Source organism: Salmo salar, chromosome 12 (assembly GCF_965601325.2).
Source record: "Salmo salar chromosome 12, fSalSal1, whole genome shotgun sequence".
Taxonomy (NCBI): Eukaryota; Metazoa; Chordata; class Actinopteri; order Salmoniformes; family Salmonidae; genus Salmo; species Salmo salar.
In genome coordinates this window covers 81,481,423-81,504,539 of record NC_138302.1, presented here as the reverse complement: position 1 = coordinate 81,504,539, position 23,117 = coordinate 81,481,423, and the positions used below count along the sequence as shown (strand labels likewise).

At 43.6% G+C, this 23,117-nt stretch overlaps 1 protein-coding gene across 4 annotated transcripts in view; it reads right to left on the bottom strand.

Moving 5' to 3' along the window:
* The window catches only part of LOC106565828 (FYVE, RhoGEF and PH domain-containing protein 5), a 60,995-nt gene continuing 37,878 nt past the window's right edge, over positions 1–23,117 (bottom strand). For 2 of the 4 annotated variants that reach the window (XM_014133395.3, XM_014133398.3), the window contains exons 7-20: positions 15,215–15,371; positions 10,813–10,903; positions 10,591–10,641; positions 9,427–9,485; positions 6,700–6,771; positions 6,431–6,499; positions 4,373–4,456; positions 4,014–4,093; positions 3,788–3,884; positions 3,396–3,533; positions 2,936–3,175; positions 2,682–2,810; positions 2,070–2,224; positions 1–1,978 (exon numbers count right to left, since the gene is read on the bottom strand). In XM_014133395.3, coding sequence (XP_013988870.3) covers positions 1,942–1,978; positions 2,070–2,224; positions 2,682–2,810; positions 2,936–3,175; positions 3,396–3,533; positions 3,788–3,884; positions 4,014–4,093; positions 4,373–4,456; positions 6,431–6,499; positions 6,700–6,771; positions 9,427–9,485; positions 10,591–10,641; positions 10,813–10,903; positions 15,215–15,371 — 1,459 coding nt within the window. In that variant the 3' untranslated portion in view covers positions 1–1,941. The remainder of the gene's footprint in view (positions 1,979–2,069; positions 2,225–2,681; positions 2,811–2,935; positions 3,176–3,395; positions 3,534–3,787; positions 3,885–4,013; positions 4,094–4,372; positions 4,457–6,430; positions 6,500–6,699; positions 6,772–9,426; positions 9,486–10,590; positions 10,642–10,812; positions 10,904–15,214; positions 15,372–23,117) is intronic. The other 2 variants (XM_014133397.3, XM_014133396.3) reach the window with 2 other exon arrangements.

Here is a 23,117-nt window from a genome sequence, read left to right as displayed (position 1 = left end):
TCATGTTGGATGCAGCTTTATCATGGTCAGAACACATAGATAATATTGTTATTAAGATGGGTAAGGGAATTGCTGTTACAAGAAAATGTTTAGAGTATGTAACATCTAGCACTCTGAATCAGGTGATTCAATCCCTGGTCCTATCACACTTAGAGTACTGTCCGGTTATATGGTAATCTGCAGCAAAGAAAGATATAAAAAAGCTCCAAATGGCTCAAAACAGGGCTGCCAGATTATCTCTTCATTGCTCTAACCGAATTAATATTATTAAAAGGCATCAGAATCTTTCATGGCTTCACGTTAAAAACAAATTACTATCTAGTCTTCTGATTTTATTTAGGAATGTTATATTTTTCAAAAAACCACAGTATTTTTCAGTCCAATTAGTACATACTAGCAACACGCATAACCACCAAACCAGACAGGCAAATTCAGGGCAGCTAAAACAACTCAAGCCAAGGACAAATCGCCTTAAATCTACAGTTTTATACAGAGCTATAGCTGAATGGAACTTTTTACCAATCCATATTTCTCAGGCAAAAAGTAAATCCACCTAAAATAACATCTAATGTGATAGACCATATGACTGGACAGGAAATAGAAAACATCAACTGAATGTTAAATGTGTTTCCTGTCAGGTATTTTAATTATCCGTATTGTCTACTTGTGGAATGTTTGAAGTCCTGATTGTGGTTGTTTGTAATGTCTTGTTAATTGGTGTTGGACCCAAGGAAGATTAGCTAGCGTTACGGCGTTAGCTAATGGGGATCCTCATAAAAATGACATATTACAAAATTACTACAAGTTATGAACTACTGAAAACACTATCTACATTTGAATTTAGTTCAACTACCACCAAGCTACTGCAAAATATAGTTAAATTACTAGTTAAACTACATGCAGTTCACTACTCCCCAAAACCGATTAATTATAATTTGAATGAATGATAATAAGGATAATAATGTCACGTCAGGCACATTCTTTCAGCCATAACACATTGCACTGCATTCAAGTGGAAACTGTTGGCCCCTAACAATGTAGTCACCCTTTTAAAAATGTTTAAAAACTATACATTCAGCTATGAAATATACTTCAAAATGATATTTTGTTGAATAATACTAATACTGTCTGTAACATTTCACATTCTGTCATTGTTATTACAGGTGTAAACCTACAGTGTAAAATAAGCGCATTTACATGGAGTACAGAAAATACATTGGACAAGATATGATTAAAATGGCTCTCGATTGAAACATCATGTAATAACATTTCTGTACAAATAATTATTATATCTCACTTCAAAATATGTGAATTGAATATTACACTATATATTCCAAATATGACATGACTCTTACATGTTCTCATACAATACATAAGCTGTTCATATTAACTTGGTATTGTTTTAACAGCATCAAAAAGCCTACGATATCAAAAACAAAACCCCTACAAAGTTGTTCTATGTACATACACATCCATGGTAGAAAAAGAGTGTCAGAAAGTAAAGATAAGTCTGTGTGAAAGTACATGGCACTGGAGGCTGTCAATGGAAAAAGTTGTAAAAACACATTGTCTATGAGCTTTCAGTCACAGGAGCAGAATTTGTGGCATGTTGTGGCATGCAGTATACTCATCTGAGAGGTTTTCACCTTAGAGACTCCCAAGCAGTAACCTCACGCTTGGATGTTTGCCCCACACAGAGTCTGCATGATCTTCTTTCTGTCTGTAGATGGCAGCTGTGTCAAAGATGCTCTTGCACAGAAACGTGTATTCTTCCAGAGTGAGAATTGATCCAGTGCATTAAAGGGATGGATTATAAGAATGATATTCAATGTACTTCAAGAGAAAATAAGTGTGAGGCATTGTGAGGGACAGCTATAAACCAGGACAGAGAGCGTAGGCAGGTGATGCACAGCAGGGTCAGTCTGTGCAGACAGGCAGATGTTATAACACTGTGGCCTCCTCCATGGCATTGACCCACCTGTGAAACACAAGTGAATTACATGAACACCATGGACCTGTGTGTGTGTGTGTGTGTGTGTGTGTGTGTGTGTGTGTGTGTTTATCCTGACCTGCGTGCAGTGTGCTGGTCATCTGCTCTAAAGGTGTAGTATAGAGTCTTCTTGTGGTAGAGCTGAAACACGTTGAAGCTCTCCTCACCCTCTGGCCTCTCTGTCAGCTTCACTGTGAAACCCTGCAGAGGCAGACTCTCACATGCCACCCTGTCCTGTGTTGAGAGAGAGAGAATATGAAGGACAAACTCTAAGATATCAAAATTTAAAAAATTTAAAAAACAATTAGGAAGAGATATAAAGTATACATAAATCATTTACATGGTCATCTGACATAATAACAACCAGAGAGAGAGAGAGGGAGAGACATTCATAAGGGACAAGTCACATACTCAGCTGTATATACCAATGACATTTGTAAAACATTCTGAGAAGCATGGAAACTAACTGATACAATTGTATTCATGAGTTCAGTTGTTAATGATACTGCTTATTCAAAATGGTAGCTACAAAGCTTGATACAAAACACACAAACAGTACAAAAATAAAGAGAAAGAGAGCACAGAGACTATGTAGAAGCTTTTAACATGGGCGTACTGTGAGTATATTAACGGTGTGTGTGTGTATGTGTCTCTGTTTGGGGCTGGTGTGGGAGACTCTGTGCCCCCTCACCTCGCGTGCTGTGAAGGTGTAGAGCACCTTGTCTTTGAGGATGAACCACAGCCTCTTCCACTTCCTCTTGCTCTTCTTACGCCGTTGCAGGCTGCCACTCATGGCCGAGCCCTCAGCCCTCAATGCCACCTGTAACAAAGACTCACAGCTCAACGCCAGGAAGTTAGCTGGGTCTACCATAGCTCCCTGCATCAGTGCAGAACGTCATGACTACACTGATAGGTCAAAGGTCAAATTTGATGAATTTTGCAGACCTGGTCGAGAGGGGAGGTGCTCTTCCTGCTTCTCCACAGGCTTGGGGGCTGTAGGCTCTGGAACACGGCTGAGAGGGGCCGACTGGCCCGGTGGGTGCAGGGGCTGGAGTTACCACAAGCCCCTGAGATACTGACACCTATCTTCCTGAGCTCACCGTAGCAGTGGTCACACACTTTGGCCATTCTGTCTTTGAGGTACTTCAGAGGATACCTGTTCCTGGAGCAGGCACGACACACAACCTGGGTTTGGAGAGAAAGAGAGAGAACAGGTGTGAGAGTGGAGAGAGAGGGGTGATTTGGGGAGTGTTAAAGCATAGGTAAAGAGCGTCCTTCTGGCAGGATAATGTAAAACAGTGGGTTGGGCTGGGGTCAGGATGTTGTCCTGTAACAGCAGTGTGAGTGAGGGGTCCTAAAGCAGCAGTAGGAGTGAGGGACGCCTACAGTAAGGTGTGTGTCTCACTTTCCCACAGGCGTTGCAGTGGTGGCGCCTCAGGGTTAAGGTGAAGTCAGAGGTGCAGTTCATACACATCATCACATGAGACACGGGCACCAGCACTGGAGCTGCCTCCCCCAGGGCCATCCACAGCTTCTCACGTCCCTGCATGAGGAAACAACATTACCACAACGTTACCACATTGTCACAACAATGTTACAACAACGTCACCGCAACGGTACAACAACGTTACCACAATGTTATGACAGCGTTACGACAATGGTGCAATAACATAACAACAATGTTACAATAACATTAACAACCTTAATTGCATTTTATACATTTCACACGTTACATTTTATACAAGTGAGCTTCAACGGTATGTCCTGTACTGAGTCATTCAGGGGTGAACTCATTACCTCACTGCAGGGGCCACCAAAAGTACACAGGCCTGCAGCATGGTCTGCTATGGCCCGACTAAGCGTGTGGAACCAGTCCTCCCTCTCTCCACAGGAGCTATGGACACAGAAACAGATATGTGTTGAGGCTGTACATATAATTATACATATATACATAAATACTGTATCTAACCAATGGACAAGCCTTGTACAAAGCCCCAGACAGGTGTCCTCTGCTTTGACTCACCTGGCTGACAAGGTGATGGTGACGTCAGACACCTCGATCCTCAGGGCATTGAGCACGTTGTTTATGACAGGTATACTGACCTGGGAGAACAGGACACACAGCACAGCATAGCACATTCAGCACACACACACAGACAGACAGACAGACAGACAGACAGACAGACAGACAGACAGACAGACAGACAGACAGACAGACAGACAGACAGACAGACAGACAGACAGACAGACAGACAGACAGACAGACAGACAGACAGACAGACAGACAGACAGACAGAGACCAGACCAGACTTGTTGACACAGCCATAGGTCAGGGGTAAAGGGTCAGGGAAGGTCATCTCTGTAGGAGGGGGAGGGACTCACCTTCATCCCAGACAGATAGAGAGTGTTCTTCAGCCTGTATTTACCATCCTGCTGAGGGTAGGTGTACAGCATCACATCATTCATCTGGTGGAGACAGAAGCAGAGGGTTAGAGGGATGGTTACGATCATAGCTTATTGTGTGCATGGAAAGCCTACCTGCCAGCCTTAAATGTATATCTCATTCAAATATCTGGCTAGTGTAACTCTGATGCCACAGGGGGGCACTATAAGCTTTTGCGGTTCATGGGGAATCTCCTGAGTCACACAAAAACAGCTTTGGATTTCCATATTATTCACGTTTACCACTCAAACCAGACATTCCCATGTAACACACAACAAAGGCTACATGATAAAAAGGCACCAACGTTTATTTGCTCATCACACCCAATGTACTGTAATCCTCAGAACTTTAGCCTATTGTGTTAAAGGGCCTCATTTAGAGTGGGACAAAAGTGGTGACATCATTGGTCACACATCATGTTTGCTCTAAACCTGTGTGGCCTATAAGGCAGCATCCAGGAATTCTCTGCCTGTTCCTTTCCAGCTCCCAGCTGCTCTGAGAGCATGCCTGGTCTGGGTGGAGGCTCTGGAACCAGCCACCATAACAACAACACAAGCTCAGCAGGGACAAAACAGCACGTGACCCTACAGTCCTGAATGTGACCTCTAGTGGTGCTCACACTGCAGGCCTATGCCACCCTGCCTCAGGCTCATACACTCACTCTCAGAAGCAAACTCACCACATACAGATTGCTCAAAATGACCCCAGGCAAGAGATGTGTACCAAGTACAACCTACAAACACCATTTTGACCATGCATTAGATGCCCAACTACTACACATTCAATTTCCCAACACGTTTCTCTTCCTCTCTTCTGCTTCAAGTAGAAGAGAGGAAGACAGTGTGACAGTACCTCTCTCTTCTCCATCCTACCCTAATCATTTCCTTCACTCATGGCTCTCTCCTCTCTAAGACTTCCCTCTGGTTACCATGACAGTGCCTTGATGGTTGTTGAGCGCTGTTCCTCAGTTTCACTAAGTGAGTGATGGCTTTCATCCTCTCTGTTTGGACTTTCCTTAGGGCCCATATATTACACCTGCTGCCCCTCTCCAGCCATCTACTCCAGAGGAGCTACCCAGTTACTCACACACATCAGTCTCTTAACCATCACTCATAAACAACCCAGTTTAGAAAGACACATGGAGAGAGAGACATGAAGACACTAGGAAAGTGAAGAAGCAGAGAAAGAAAATAGCTCCTCAATGGGCCTTTCTACCTCTCATCTCCGATCTCGCTGATTCCTATTCTCTCTCTCTTGAATTGTTCAGATGATTTGTGTTAAAAGCATTATTGTCTATAGTACTGTGTGTGTGTGTGTGTGTGTGTGTGTGTGTGTGTGTGTGTGTGTGTGTGTGTGTGTGTGTGTGTGTGTGTGTGTGTGTGTGTGTGTGTTTGACTGCTGAAGAAACAACTGAATTTCACAATATATTAATGTCACATTAATAATTCATACACTTTTCTTCCGTCCCATCTACTTCCTTAAGACTGTGTTTTTATGTCTCCCCCATCCAACAACGTGTCTGGCCTTCACAGCCCTGTCAGTCCCCTCTCTGCACAGGAAGCCAGCATCCAGTAACCCACACCAAACATCCTGTGAGGAAGCAGGGCCCTCGAAAACAAGCCCTGAGAGAGGGAGGTCCCTGGCTGGGTGTGGTGGGGCCCTGTAGCCTTGTCCTCCTGCCTCCCATTACATTCTGCCTCTCTAGGCCTCCCTGCTTTGCCTCTCTCTGCCTCGCCCTGTCTCCATCTATATCTGATTGCCTCTACCAGCCTGGATGAGACACCACCCTTCTATGATCAGAATAACCACCTGGTGTGAAACTGAAATATTAGATAGTGAAAGTTATAGTTCTAATGATACAAGATATTCTCCGGTTCACATACATTTGATACTGCCATCCCACATTGTTTGTGAAAAAATATAACACTCCAAAATATACCGTAACCCTAAAGATCTTTATTTATTAAATGCATTTTAAGTTAGTAGGTAGTAGTTACCAGAAACAGGTGTCTGGGCTGTCTGCTTTTCCTCGACACTTTCCTTAGAGTGCCTTCCTTCACAAACACCTGCAAACACACAGAGAAACAGAGACGATGTTAGCGAGAGGGGCTGCCTATACTGTAGTATCACTGGGCTTTTAGTTCCTGTGTGGGAATCCTAGTAGGCCACGGTCTGAGATTGGTATTATTCACTGTTTATGTTATGTTTGTGGAACAGAGTAACACTGTCCAGAGATGGAGAGGAGAGAGAAACAGACTGATCTCACCCTTCCTGGCTTGAGTAGATCTCTCTTGCCTCTGACGCTGTACTCAATGTGGACCAGCCGCAGCAAGTTCTCCTGTGTGTCAGAGAGAAAGGGAGAGAGAGAGACAAAGATAGGAGAGTGAGAGAACGAGGGATTTTCCTGTGAGAGATGGAGAAAGAAAGAAACTCTCCTTGTCTGTTTGTGAATGAGAAGGAGGGTGGCGGAAAAGGGATGTGCTGCTGGAAGCTGAAGGGAGTGGAGCAGATAGAGGGATTCTGAAGGAAGTAGAGCAGATAGAGGGATTCTGAAGGAAGTGGAGCAGATAGAGGGATCCTGAAGGGAGTGGAGCAGATAGAGGGATTCTGAAGGAAGTGGAGCAGATAGAGGGATCCTGAAGGGAGTGGAGCAGATAGAGGGATCCTGAAGGGAGTGGAGCAGATAGAGGGATCCTGAAGGGAGTGGAGCAGATAGAGGGATCCTGAAGGGAGTGGAGCAGATAGAGGGATCCTAAAGGGAGTGGAGCAGATAGAGGGATCCTAAAGGGAGTGGAGCAGATAGAGGGATCCTGAAGGGAGTGGAGCAGATAGAGGGATCCTAAAGGGAGTGGAGCAGATAGAGGGATCCTGAAGGGAGTGGAGCAGATAGAGGGATCCTGAAGGGAGTGGAGCAGATAGAGGGATCCTGAAGGGAGTGGAGCAGATAGAGGGATCCTGAAGGGAGTGGAGCAGATAGAGGGATCCTGAAGGGAGTGGAGCAGATAGAGGGATCCTGAAGGGAGTGGAGCAGATAGAGGGATCCTAAAGGGAGTGGAGCAGATAGAGGGATCCTAAAGGGAGTGGAGCAGATAGAGGGATCCTGAAGGGAGTGGAGCAGATAGAGGGATCCTGAAGGGATTGGAGCCGATAGAGTGATCCTGAAGGAAGTGGAGCAGATAGAGGGATCCTGAAGGAAGTGGAACAGATAGAGGGATCCTGAAGGGAGTGGAGCTGATAGAGGGATCCTGAAGGGAGTGGAGCAGATAGAGGGATCCTGAAGGAAGTGGAGCAGATAGAGCGATCCTGAAGGAAGTGGAGCAGATAGAGGGATCCTGAAGGAAGTGGAACAGATAGAGGGATCCTGAAGGGAGTGGAGCTGATAGAGGGATCCTGAAGGGAGTGGAGCTGATAGAGGGATCCTGAAGGGAGTGGAGCTGATAGAGGGATCCTAAAGGGAGTGGAGCAGATAGAGGGATCCTGAAGGGAGTGGAGCAGATAGAGGGATCCTAAAGGGAGTGGAGCAGATAGAGGGATCCTGAAGGGAGTGGAGCAGATAGAGGGATCCTGAAGGGAGTGGAGCAGATAGAGGGATCCTAAAGGGAGTGGAGCAGATAGAGGGATCCTGAAGGAAGTGGAACAGATAGAGGGATCCTGAAGGGAGTGGAGCTGATAGAGGGATCCTAAAGGGAGTGGAGCAGATAGAGGGATCCTGAAGGGAGTGGAGCAGATAGAGGGATCCTAAAGGGAGTGGAGCAGATAGAGGGATCCTGAAGGGAGTGTAGCTGATAGAGGGATCCTGAAGGGAGTGGAGCAGATAGTGTGTGTGTGACGGGGAGGGGAAGGAGATAGTGAAGAGGATTCGTGGAGGGAGTCAGTGTGTGTTTGAGTAAGAGGAGGAGAGCTAAAGAGAAAGGGGAAAGAAAAAGAGAGATATGAGAGATGGGAGAAATGGTAAGGATTATGTGAGAGACAGGAGAGATGGTAAGGATTATGTGAGAGACGGGAGAGATGGTAAGGATTATGTGAGAGACGGGAGAGATGGTAAGGATTATGTGAGAGACGGGAGAGATGGTAAGGATAATGTGAGAGACGGGAGGGATGGTAAGGATTATGTGAGAGACGGGAGAGATGGTAAGGATTATGTGAGAGACGGGAGAGATGGTAAGGATTTTGTGAGAGACGGGAGAGATGGTAAGGATTATGTGAGAGACGGGAGAGATGGTAAGAATTATGTGAGAGACGGGAGAGATGGTAAGGATTATGTGAGAGACGGGAGAGATGGTAAGGATTATGTGAGAGACGGGAGAGATGGTAAGGATTAGGTGAGAGACGGGAGAGATGGTAAGGATTATGTGAGAGACGGGAGAGATGGTAAGGATTATGTGAGAGACGAGAGAGATGGTAAGGATTATGTGAGAGACAGGAGAGATGGTAAGGATTATGTGAGAGACGGGAGAGATGGTAAGGATTATGTGAGAGACGGGAGAGATGGTAAGGATTATGTGAGAGACGGGAGTGATGGTAAGGATTATGTGAGAGATGGGAGAGATGGTAAGAATTATATGAGAGACGGGAGAGATGGTAAGGATTATGTGAGAGACGGGAGAGATGGTAAGGATTATGTGAGAGACGGGAGAGATGATCTGTTTTAGGATGATCTGTGTGAGGGTGTGTGTGTGCTTCACAATGTACGTCATGTCTTCTCTCACACTGCACCCTTTGTTACGATGCACCGGGGATCTTTGATGACATCATCTTTCCTCACCCGCTCATTAATCAATAGGCAACAGAGCCCAGTGAAAGCAAAGAGACAGGCGTCTCCAAGATCATTGACGTGGTTTCACTCACAATAGTGTTGTCATCCAGAATGAAGAAGGATTTACACAGGGAAAACCTGAAATCTGAGCTGTCATACCTCTAGCAAACACTTGCATGAACAAATGTACACAGTAGTCTGAAATCAATACAGAAACACCAATACACACTGATTTACCCCTTGCTTGAGATTGTCATTAGCCTGGTCTGCCACCTCTGACACAATTACTAAGGCAGCTGAAACAGAGAATGGAGAGAGAAACAGAATGGGTTAATGCACATCAATATGCTGGGAGTACCGTAAATTCCGGACTATAAGCCGCAACTTTTTTCCCACACTTTGAACATCGTGGCTTAAACAATGACGCGGCTAATATATGGATTTTTCCCGCTTTCAATAATTTTTTCTCCAAAAAAACACATTCTGTGACGTGCTCAGTTTTTGGGCGGCATGAAGCTTTCATTAGACCAAGGAAATTGCCAAACAGGTTAAGGTCAAACAACTTTTTTGTTTACTGTTTAGATTAAATCGAGTGCTCTCAAACTTCCCATCATTCTGATTACGGTAGTCATTTTGTCACCCTCATCATGGCAAAGACACGGAGAAATGCATATGATGCAGCTTTCAAGTTGAAGGCGATTGATCTGGCTGTTGGAAAAGGAAATAGAGCTGCTGCACGGGAGCTTGGTCTTAATGAGTCGATGATAAGACGTTGGAAACAGCAGCGTGAGGAATTGACTCAGTGCAAAAAGACAACTAAAGCTTACTGCTAATTTTTGATTTTTTGTTACAAGCCGTTTCGTTAAAGCCTATTTATTTTTGTTACAAGCCGTGTTTCGTTAAAGCCTATTTATTTTTGTTACAAGCCGTGTTTCGTTAAAGCCTATTTACTTTTTTGTTACAAGCCGTGTTTCGTTAAAGCCTGTGTAAAGTTAATTTGTTTCAATGTACCGGTAGGCACCTGCGGCTTATAGACATGTGCGGCTTATTTATGTTCAAAATAATATATATTTTTAAATTCAGTGGGTGCGGCTTATATTCAGGTGCGCTTAATAGTCCGGAAATTACGATATACACGGCTCTGTCTGTCCCTGAACAACTATCCTCTGACATTGTATCTAACAGCCTGTGTGTGTGTGTGTGTGTGTGTGTGTGTGTGTGTGTGTGTGTGTGTGTGTGTGTGTGTGTGTGCGTGTGTGTGTGTGTGTGTGTGTGTGTGTGTGTGTGGGTGTCTGTGTGTGTGTGTGTGTCTGTGTGTGTGTGTGTGTGTCTGTGTTTGACTGCTGAAGAAACAACTGAATTGTTAACGTATATTGGAGAAACTACAGAGTAAGACTATACCTTGTGTATCCTCATATTCTTTAGAATCAGGGGAAAGGTTGTTTAAGTAATCTAGAAAAAATGATGGCACAGACAAATTAGTCAAAAACATAAACTGGTTAATAAGGTATAGAATGCCACATACTGAAACACTATTCAAGGTGGAGAGCCATGATAGGGTATGCACATGAAAGTTAGTATTACAATATTGCAATAGTACATCATGAGGTGAGTGTAGGGTACCTGTGAGCAGCATGCGGTACTGGAGGACTCTCGCAATGACCTGCAGCAGCTGATGCCGCAGTGGGACCTGAGGTCCATCTGGGCCCTGCTTCTGAACACAAACACATTGTCAGGTTAATATATGCTCGCATTCTTAACTGTGGAACATACACACACGCATTGCGCACAGACATAAACACACAACCTCACACAAGCACATAGATAATACAATGCACACGCTACTCTACCTAAGTGACCTTGGTTCAAATGTCATAGCGACTCCTGTTTTCCACATCTTCAATTTAAGCCTAGCTGACTATGATAGTACTTCCTGGTTTGGGGGCTTATCTAAACTTATGAAGGGGAAGCTCCAGATATTTATTTTATTTTACCTTTATTTAACTAGGCAAGTCAGTAAAGAACAAATTCTTATTTTCAATGATGGCCTAGGAACAGTGGGTTAACTGCCTTGTTCAGGGGCAGAAAGACACATTTTTACCTTGTCAGCTCAGGGATTCAATCTTGCAACCTTTCAGTTACAAGTACAGCGCTCTAACCACTAGGCTACCTACCGCCCCAGAGAGGATATTGTTTTTATGGGCAGAGGAAACTCATAGCCCAGAATAAGCTGATCAGGGTAGTAATTGAAGGTGAGTCCACATACTCACATAGGCAGGAGCTGCTTTCAGGAACTAAACTGGCTGCCTGTTGAGTCTAGGGTGTCCCAGATTAGACTAGGTTTGGTTTACAGGAGTATTTATGGTCTTTGACTGCATCACTATTGGTCTTTGTGTGAGGTGTTGAAGGTACCGAACCATCTGTTCAAGCAGTTGGCACACAGTTTGGACACTCATTGGTAGAACACAAGACATGCAACCAGCAGTCTCTTCATAGTCCCCAGCTCCAGAACAGAGGCTGGGAAACGTGCAGTATTAAATAGAGCCATGACTACATGGAAATCTCAGCCACCCCAGGTAACTTAAGCTAGCAATAAAAACAGATAAAAAAACAGATAAAAGAACACCTCACGGCACAACGAGGACTGTGAAGAAACAGACATTTTGATATATGTTGTACTGTATTATGCATTTTAATATATAGGTGGGTGGCCTTGCACGAGCCTTGGCTAGTGTGAGCCAGAACGGCTCATAGGACAGGAGCCATCTACTCTTTCCGAAGCATGAGGCAGAGGCAGGATATTATGTAGTATTATATAGCATTATGTAGTATTATGTTGTGTTATGTATTTTATGTAGTGTTATGTATATTATATTAGGTATATTATGTCTTTTTTGTTGTTGTTTTGTTTCCTGTTCGACCCCGGGAAGAATATCCCAATAAAATACTACAATACATTCGCTCAGTGTGGTTTCCTTTCTCTTTGGATTACCCTTAAAATGTTCCTCTTCCTGTTCAACAACAACATCCCATCATAAAACCTTACTGACAGAACACCAGCTCCTCAAGTGTCGCTTGTTCATATAAATTGTGATCCAATTGAAAGGCGGAAGTGGCTTCTGTGGTGAGCCAAAGACAATAATTAGTGAGTAGTTGTTTGGGTTAGTGAGCCAAAGAGAGAAGATGTCTGCAGTTCACATGCCAGTGCACGCACACACACACACACACACACACACACACACACACACACACACACACACACACACACACACACACACACACACACACACACCCACACACACACACACACACACACACACACACACACACACACACACACGGCCAGCTGATTCAGTGGCTGCACACACAGCTGATCTAATTGGGGAGTTGTAAAGGAGGCTGCATCTCTAATTAGCTTGTGTCTGCCTCATTGCCCAGCTGCCTATACTGGAATTTCACACCATCAGACTGTCTTTATCTCTCTCTGCGCACCTGCTGCATCACACACACACGCACGCACGCATGCATGCACGCACGCACACACACACACACGCACACACCTGTGTTTTCTTTTCAAGGGAACACAAACACCTAGACACAAACAAAAGCACACAAGCGTTCAATATCATATAAACACACACACACACACACACACACACACACACACACACACACACACACACACACACACACACACACACACACACACACACACACACACACACACACACACCATTGGCCGTTGTATATAGCAGCACAGTAAACAACAAATTGGCTGAAGAGGGGCTAATCCTGTAAGGTCCTATGGTGATCTGATCACAGCCCGTAGCTACTTCATCACTGTCATCACCACATCCACAATGAAATTACACCCCACAACCCAAGACTGCTGGACCAATGCTTAAAGAGCTTAACCCTCCACTTCCCTCACTAGTACACAGACAGAGATAGAGAGAGCAGAGAGAGAGAGAGAGAGAGAGAGACCGAGAGATCGAGAGAGAGAGAGAGAGAGCGAGAAAGAGACAGAGAGACAGAGAGAGAGAGAGAGAGAGAAAGAGAGAGAGAGGGAGAGAGAGAGAGCAGATGAAATAATATGAAGGACAAACTCCTTTAAGATATCAAAATTAACAACAAAAAAAACCAATTAGGAAGAGATATAAAGTATACATAAATCATCTACATGGTCATCTGACATAATAACAACCACTTCCTGCATTGAGCACTGGCTAAACTGCCATAGCAGGATAAATAGTAGGATAAACCAGGCCTACTGTCTCTCTCAACTGTGTGTCTGTGACTCTGGCTGTGACATTGGTCTCTACTGTCCCAGAGAGCCCTGTGTGTCACATTACAGGGAGGTCACACAGAAGGAGTCCCCTGGCTGGCAGTCCCCACAGCACTACACAGCCAGGCAGCGGGGATGTTATTTCTAGTAAAAGCTTTTAACTAGGAATAACATTCATATTCATAATATTCCTCAGTATTCATATTTGAGCAAAAAAACCCTAGATTTGCTTTCTGCTTGTTTCTGTCATGCATTTACTGAAATTTCTATTTTATCTACAGATGTACGATCTTAATTTGATCACCATGTTGCAGGATTTCCTGCAATGCAGAAATGTTAAAACGTGTAGTGTATTTGAGGTTTAAAAAGGCTTCTGAAGTTTGTAATTTCCACTTTGAAATTTGACTTGATTTTTCCTTACAAAAAATATAAACCCCTAGAAAAATGTCCATGAATTATAATCCATGTAATATTTCCACATTTCCTGTATCCTGCTGCAGGGTATTTTTTTGTTGCTGTAGCCAACTGGCCTCTGCCTCTCTCTTTCTCTCTCGGGCATTCTCTCTCACCTACATTGACTGTCCTATCATAGTCCTGTGGAACCACAGTATCTCTGGTGAGGGCAGCTGCTCCTGAATATTCATGAGCTCTGAGACAGTTGCTTCCTTGTCGGGTTGTGATCCTAATCACCATTGAGATGCGTAGAATCATTATGTCCACCAATCACTATGCATCAAAATATGGTGAGGAACCGCTAACTGATAAATATGCAAGAAACAGTATGTTATGCATATCTGTGGGCGGTCTTGGGTAGAATCTTGGTAGCATGTAGAGCCAAGACTAATTTCCAAAATTAACATAATTCTAATGAAACTTGAGGTGATTACATTTAATGTGGTAAATTAATTGAATTACTTCATAACACAAATGTCAATTTAACATAGAAATAGTGCATTATTCTTGCACATAGATTTAACAAGCATTCTACAAGTCGAACTGCTAACTCTACTGTTACCGATCAATAGGACATAACAGGGTAAGCTAGGTAACCTGGAGCATGTGAGAGATTTCCACTATATGAGCACTGAATCAAGTCTATAGGTCAGACCATGCCTGGAATGGAAATGAGAAATCCATTGTTGCATCCCAATGGTCTTATCTGAGAGCATGTTTAATATCCTCTGCCATGGTTAATGGTTCCTATCATCATCATTAGGGGCCTTGATTACATATCTCCCTACTCAACGGAGAAGTCATTTGCTTACTATGGAGTTGTGCATATAGTTTGACGACATCCTCTCAGATACTACTTCCTACGTTCTGTTGACAGCCAAGATAAAGGGATTCACAGTACAAAAAGGTATGTGTTCGGACTTTGAAAGGTATCAAACATGAGAGTAGCGCATTGAAAAGGTCAGGCCCATAGAGGAGAGCAGAGCAGAATAGAGTTTGGAAAGGCCATTGACTCCCAGTGGAGTCTGGATAACAAACTAAAGCTGCTATATAAATGGAACAGGGAACTCCTGCCTGAATAAAGACATTGTTATAGTAAATCCCTCTGCTCACAGAGAAACATGCATGTGACTGGCAGGTACAGTAGCTAAAGACTCAGGTCTGATCTTTCCGAGTCTGCATATGCAGAGATTCGTTTTCAGACTATAAACTCACATTGAGATTTTAGTTAGAGGACTTCCCCTTTAATAAGTAGTCTGTAAGCTCAAACTAAGTCCAGCCTCTTACCTCAAACTGCTTGACGATGTCATGGAAGGCAGGGTTGAGTTTACAGCTCTCTGCCAGTAGGGACATGCTGCGGTCATACTCAGAGATATAGGTAGCGAACACAGCAAACTCCTCCTGATGAGACAGGATAACATCCACCACCTGCTGGCTCTCCTCCCTGGTGATGGGGAATAGAATCATGTTGAGGTTTGGCAGATTGGTTGACAGTTAAGTTATTGAATAATAGTTTACATTTAAGTTATTGAATAATAGTTGACAGGTAAGTTATTGAATAACAGTTGACAGGGAAATTATTGAATTATGGTCAGAGTGTCACGTCCTGACCATAATAAGTTGTTATTTTCTATGGTAGAGTGGTCAGGGCGTGACCGGGGGTGTTGATGTGTTTTTGTGTTCTATGTTGTCTATTTCTGTTGTAATTCTAGTTAGTCTATTTCTATGTTGGGGTTTATTGGGTTGACCTACAATTGGAGGCAGCTGGTACTCGTTGCCTCTAATTGGAGGTCATATTTAGTAGGGGTGTTTCTTCATGTTGTTTGTGGGTGATTATCTTTTGAGTAGTGTGTATTCCTCTCTGTGTCACGGTTTGTTGGTTTTTGTTAGTTAAAGTATTTATGTATTGCATCACGTTTCATGGTTATAATAAATATGTGGAACGAAAATGCTGCATCTTGGTCCGCTCCTTATCACAGCCTTGACACAGAGAATCATGTCAATACCTCCTGAGCTCCTGAATAAACATATATACACACTTACACAAATCATTTCTGCTGCTACTCTGTTCTTTATTTTACTCTAATTATTGTCTATCTTGATGCCTAGTCACTTTACCCTGCCTTCATGCACATATCTATCTGAAATACCTCGTACCTCTGTACATTGATCTGGTACTCCCTGTATATAGCTCCACATTGATCTGGTACTGGTACTCCCTGTATATAGCTCCACATTGATCTGGTACTGGTACTCCCTGTATATAGCTCCACATTGATATGGTACTGGTACTCCCTGTATATAGCTCCACATTGATCTGGTACTGGTACTCCCTGTATATAGCTCAACATTGATATGGTACTGGTACTCCCTGTATATAGCTCCACATTGATCTGGTACTGGTACTCCTGTATATAGCTCCATCATTGATCTGGTACTGGTACTCCCTGCATATAGCTCCACATTGATCTGGTACTGGTACTCACTGTATATAGCTCCACATTGATCTGGTACTGGTACTCCCTGTTTATAGCTTCACATTGATCTGGTACTGGTACTCCCTGTTTATAGCTTCACATTGATCTGGTACTGGTACTCACTGTATATAGCTCCACATTGATCTGGTACTGGTACTCCCTGTATATAGCTCCACATTCATCTGGTACTGGTACTCCCTGTATATAGCTCCATCATTGATCTGGTACTGGTACTCCCTGTATATAGCTCCACATTGATCTGGTACTGGTACTCACTGTATATAGCTCCACATTGATCTGGTACTGGTACTCCCTGTATATAGCTCCATCATTGATCTGGTACTGGTACTCACTGTATATAGCTCCATCACTGATCTGGTACTGGTACTCCCTGTATATAGCTCCACATTGATCTGGTACTGGTACTCCCTGTATATAGCTCCATCATTGATCTGGTACTGGTACTCCCTGTATATAGCTCCACATTGATCTGGTACTGGTACTCACTGTATATAGCTCCACATTGATCTGGTACTGGTACTCCCTGTTTATAGCTTCACATTGATCTGGTACTGGTACTCCCTGTTTATAGCTTCACATTGATCTGGTACTGGTACTCACTGTATATAGCTCCACATTGATCTGGTACTGGTACTCCCTGTATATAGCTCCACATTGATCTGGTACTGGTACTCCCTGTATATAGCTCCATCATTGATCTGGTACTGGTACTCCCTGTATATAGCTCCACATTGATCTGGTACTGGTACTCACTGTATATAGCTCCACATTGATCTGGTACTGGTACTCCCTGTATATAGCTCCATCATTGATCTGGTACTGGTACTCACTGTATATAGCTCCATCACTGATCTGGTACTGGTACTCCCTGTATATAGCTCCACATTGATCTGGTACTGGTACTCCCTGTATATAGCTCCACATTGATCTGGTACTCCCTGTATATAGCTCCACATTGATCTGGTACTGGCACTCCCTGTATATAGCTCCACATTGATCTGGTACTGGTACTCACTGTATATAGCTCCACATTGATCTGGTACTGGTACAACCTGTATATAGCTCCACATTGATCTGGTACTGGTACTCCCTGTATATAGCTCCACATTGATCTGGTACTGGTACTCCCTGTATATAGCTCCACATTGATCTGGTACTGGTACTCCCTGTATATAGCTCCACATTGATCTGGTACTGGTACTCCCTGTATATAGCTCCACATTGATCTGGTACTGGTACTCCCTGTATATAGCTCTACATTGATCTGGTACTGTACTCCCTGTATATAGCTCCACATTGATATGGTACTGGTACTCCCTGTATTATAGCTCCACATTGATCTGGTACTGGCACTCCCTGTATATAGCTCCACATTGATCTGGTACTCCCTGTATATAGCTCCACATTGATCTGGTACTGGCACTCCCTGTATATAGCTCCACATTGATCTGGTACTGGTACTCACTGTATATAGCTCCATCACTGATCTGGTACTGGTACTCCCTGTATATAGCTCCACATTGATCTGGTACTGGTACTCCCTGTATATAGCTCCACATTGATCTGGTACTGGTACTCCCTGTATATAGCTCTACATTGATCTGGTACTGTACTCCCTGTATATAGCTCCACATTGATATGGTACTGGTACTCCCTGTATTATAGCTCCACATTGATCTGGTACTGGCACTCCCTGTATATAGCTCCACATTGATCTGGTACTGGTACTCCCTGTATATAGCTCCACATTGATCTGGTACTGCTACTCCCTGTATATAGCTCCATCATTGATCTGGTACTGGTACTCACTGTATATAACTCCACATTGATCTGGTACTGGTACTCCCTCTACGCAGACAACACCATTCGGTATACTTCTGGCCCTTCTTTGGACACTGTGTAACTACCCTCCAGACGAGCTTCAATGGCATACAACTCTCCTTCCGTGGCCTCCAACTGCTCTTAAATACAAGTAAAACTAAATGCATGCTCTTCAACCGATCCCTGCCTGCACCTGCCCGCCCCTCCAGCATCACTACTCTGGACGGTTCTGACTTAGAATATGTGGACAACTACAAATACCGAGGTGTCTGGTTAGACTGTAAACTCTCCTTCCAGACTCACATCAAACATCTCCAATCCAAAGTTAAATCTAGAATTGGCTTCCTTTTTCGCAACAAAGCATCTTTCGCTCATGCTGCCAAACATACACTCGTAAAATTGACCATCCTACCGATCCTCGACTTCGGCGATGTCATTTACAAAATAGCCTCCAATAACCTACTCAATAAATTGGATGCAGTCTATCACAGTCCCATCCGTTTTGTCACCAAAGCTCCATATACTACCCACCACTGCGACCTGTACGCTCTCGTTGGCTGGCCCTCGCTTCATACTCGTCGCCAAACCCACTGGCTCCAGGTCATCTACAAGACCCTGCTAGGTAAAGTTCCCCCTTATCTCAGCTCGCTGGTCACCATAGCAGCACCCACCTGTAGTACGCGCTCCAGCAGGTATATCTCTCTGGTCACCCCCAAAGCCAATTCCTCCTTCGGCCGCCTCTCCTTCTAGTTCTCTGCTGCCAATGACTGGAACGAACTACAAAAATCTCTAAAACTGGAAACACTTATCTCCCTCACTAGCTTTAAGCACCAGCTGTCAGAGCAGCTCACAGATCACTGCACCTGTACATAGCCCATCTATAATTTAGCCCAAACAACTACCTCTTCCCCTACTGTATTTATGTATTTATTTATTTTGCTCCTTTGCACCCCATTATTTCTATTTCTACTTTGCACTATCTTCCACTGCAAATCTACCATTCCAGTGTTTTACTTGCTATATTGTATTTACTTCGCCACCATGGCCTTTTTTGCCTTTACCTCCCTTATCTCACCTCATTTGCTCACTTTGTATATAGACTTATTTTCCTACTATATTATTGACTGTATGTTTGTTTTACTCCATGTGTAACTCTGTGTTGTTGTAGGTGTCAAACTGCTTGCTTTATCTTGGCCAGTTCGCAATTGTAAATGAGAACTTGTTCTCAACTTGCCTACCTGGTTAAATAAAGTTGAAATAAACAAATAAATAAAAATATAGCTCCATCATTGATCTGATATTGGTACTCCCTGTATATAGCTCCACATTGATATGGTACTGGTACTCACTGTATATAGCTCCACATTGATATGGTATTGGTACTCCCTGTACATAGCTCCACATTGATCTGGTACTGGTACTCCCTGTATATAGCTCCACATTGATCTGGTACTGGTACTCCCTGTATATAGCTCCATCATTGATCTGGTACTGGTACTCCCTGTATATAGCTCCACATTGATCTGGTACTGGTACTCACTGTATATAGCTCCACATTGATCTGGTACTGGTACTCCCTGTATATAGCTCCATCATTGATCTGGTACTGGTACTCACTGTATATAGCTCCATCACTGATCTGGTACTGGTACTCCCTGTATATAGCTCCACATTGATCTGGTACTGGTACTCCCTGTATATAGCTCCACATTGATCTGGTACTCCCTGTATATAGCTCCACATTGATCTGGTACTGGCACTCCCTGTATATAGCTCCACATTGATCTGGTACTGGTACTCACTGTATATAGCTCCATCACTGATCTGGTACTGGTACTCCCTGTATATAGCTCCACATTGATCTGGTACTGGTACAACCTGTATATAGCTCCACATTGATCTGGTACTGGTACTCACTGCATATAGCTCCACATTGATATGGTACTGGTACTCACTGTATATAGCTCCACATTGATATGGTATTGGTACTCCCTGTATATATCTCCACATTGATATGGTACTTGTACTCCCTGTATATAACTCCATATTGATCTGATACTGGTACTCACTGTATATAGCTCCACATTGATATGGTATTGGTACTCCCTGTATATAGCTCCACATTGATATGGTACTGGTACTCACTGTATATAGCTCCACATTGATATGGTATTGGTACTCCCTGTATATAGCTCCACATTGATCTGGTACTGGTACTCACTGCATATAGCTCCACATTGATATGGCACTGGTACTCCCTGTATATAGCTCCACATTGATCTGGTACTGGTACTCCCTGTATATAGCTCCACATTGATCTGGTACTGGTACTCCCTGTATATAGCTCCACATTGATCTGGTGCTCCCTGTATATAGCTCCACATTGATATGGTACTGGTACTCCCTGTATATAGCTCCACATTGATCTGGTACTGGTATTCCCTGTATATAGCTCCACATTGATCTGGTACTGCTACTCCCTGTATATAGCTCCACATTGATCTGGTACTGGTACTCCCTGTATATAGCTCCACATTGATCTGGTACTGGTACTCCCTGTATATAGCTCCACATTGATCTGGTACTGGTACTCACTGTATATAGCTCCACATTGATCTGGTACTGGTACTCCCTGTATATAGCTCCACATTGATATGGTACTGGTACTCCCTGTATATAGCTCCACATTGATCTGGTACTGGTACAACCTGTATATAGCTCCACATTGATCTGGTACTGCTACTCCCTGTATATAGTTCCACATTGATATGGTACTGGTACTCCCTGTATATAGCTCCACATTGATCTGGTACTGGTACTCCCTGTATATAGCTCCACATTGATCTGGTACTGGTACAACCTGTATATAGCTCCACATTGATCTGGTACTGGTACTCACTGTATATAGCTCCACATTGATCTGGTACTGGTACAACCTGTATATAGCTCCACATTGATCTGGTACTGCTACTCCCTGTATATAGCTCCACATTGATCTGGTACTGGTACTCCCTGTATATAGCTCCACATTGATCTGGTACTGGTACTCCCTGTATATAGCTCCACATTGATATGGTACTGGTACTCCCTTTATATAGCTCCACATTGATCTGGTACTGGTACAACCTGTATATAGCTCCACATTTTTATTTATTTATTTTTTATTTCACCTTTATTTAACCAGGTAGGCAAGTTGAGAACAAGTTCTCATTTACAATTGCGACCTGGCCAAGATAAAGCAAAGCAGTTCGACAACATACAAAAACACAGAGTTACACATGGAGTAAAACAACATACAATCAATCATGCAGTAGAAGAAAAAAAATATATATAAAAAAAAATAAGATTATATACAATGTGAGCAAATGATGTGAGATAAGGGAGGTAAAGGCAAAAAAATGCCATGGTGGCAAAGTAAATAAAGTATAGCAAGAAAAACACTGGAATGGTAGATTTGTAGTTTGAAGAAAGTTCAGAGATAAAATATAAATAATATGGTGCAAAGGAGCAAAATAAATAAAATAAATAAATACAGTAGGGGAAGAGGTAGTAGTTTGGGCTAAATTATAGATGGGCTATGTACAGGTGCAGTGATCTGTGAGCTGCTCTGACAGCTGGTGCTTAAAGCTAGTGAGGGAGATAAGTGTTTCCAGTTTCAGAGATTTTTGTAGTTCGTTCCAGTCATTGGCAGCAGAGAACTGGAAGGAGAGACGACCAAAGGAGGAGTTGGCTTTAGGGGTGACCAGAGAGATATACCTGCTGGAGCGCGTGCTACAGGTGGGTGCTGCTACGGTGACCAGTGAGCGGAGATAAGGGGGGACTTTACCTAGCAGGGTCTTGTAGATGACCTGGAGCCAATGTGTTTGGCGACGATTATGAAGCGAAGGCCAGCCAACGAGAGCGTACAGGTCGCAGTGGTGGGTAGTATATGGGGCTTTGGTGACAAAACGGATGGCACTGTGATAGACTGCATCCAGCTTGTTGAGTAGGGTATTGGAAGCTATTTTGTAAATGACATCGCCGAAGTCGAGGATTGGTAGGATGGTCAGTTTTACGAGGGTATGTTTGGCAGCATGAGTGAAGGATGCTTTGTTGCGAAATAGGAAGCCAATTCGAGATTTCACTTTGGATTGGAGATGTGTGATGTGAGTCTGGAAGGAGAGTTTACAGTCTAACCAGACACTTAGGTATTTGTAGTTGTCCACAAATTCTAAGTTAGAACCGTCCAGAGAAGTGATGCTGGACAGGCGGGCAGGTGCAGGCAGCGATCGGTTGAAGAGCATGCATTTAGTTTTACTTGTGTTTAGGAGCAGTTGGAGACCACGGAAGGAGAGTTGAATGGCATTGAAGCTCGTCTGGAGGGTTGTTAACACAGTGTCCAAAGAAGGGCCAGAAGTGTACAGAATGGTGTCGTCTGCGTAGAGGTGGATCAGAGATTCACCAGCAGCAAGAGCGACATCATTTATGTATACAGAGAAAAGAGTTGGCCCAAGAATTGAACCCTGTGGTACCCCCATAGAGACTGCCAGAGGTCCAGACAGTAGGCCCTACGATTTGACACACTGAACTCTGTCAGAGAAGTATTTGGTGAACCAGGCGACGCAATCGTTTGAGAAACCAAGGCTACTGAGTCTGCCGATGAGGATGTGGTGATTAACAGAGTCAAAAGCTTTGGCCAGGTCAATGAATACGGAAGCACAGTATTGTTTCTTATCGATGGCGGTTACGATGTCATTTAGGACCTTGAGCGTGGCTGAGGTGCACCCATGACCAGCTCTGAAACCAGATTGCATAGCGGAGAGGGTGCGGTGGGATTCGAAATGGTCGGTAATCTGTTTGTTAACTTGGCTTTCGAAGACCTTAGAAAGGCA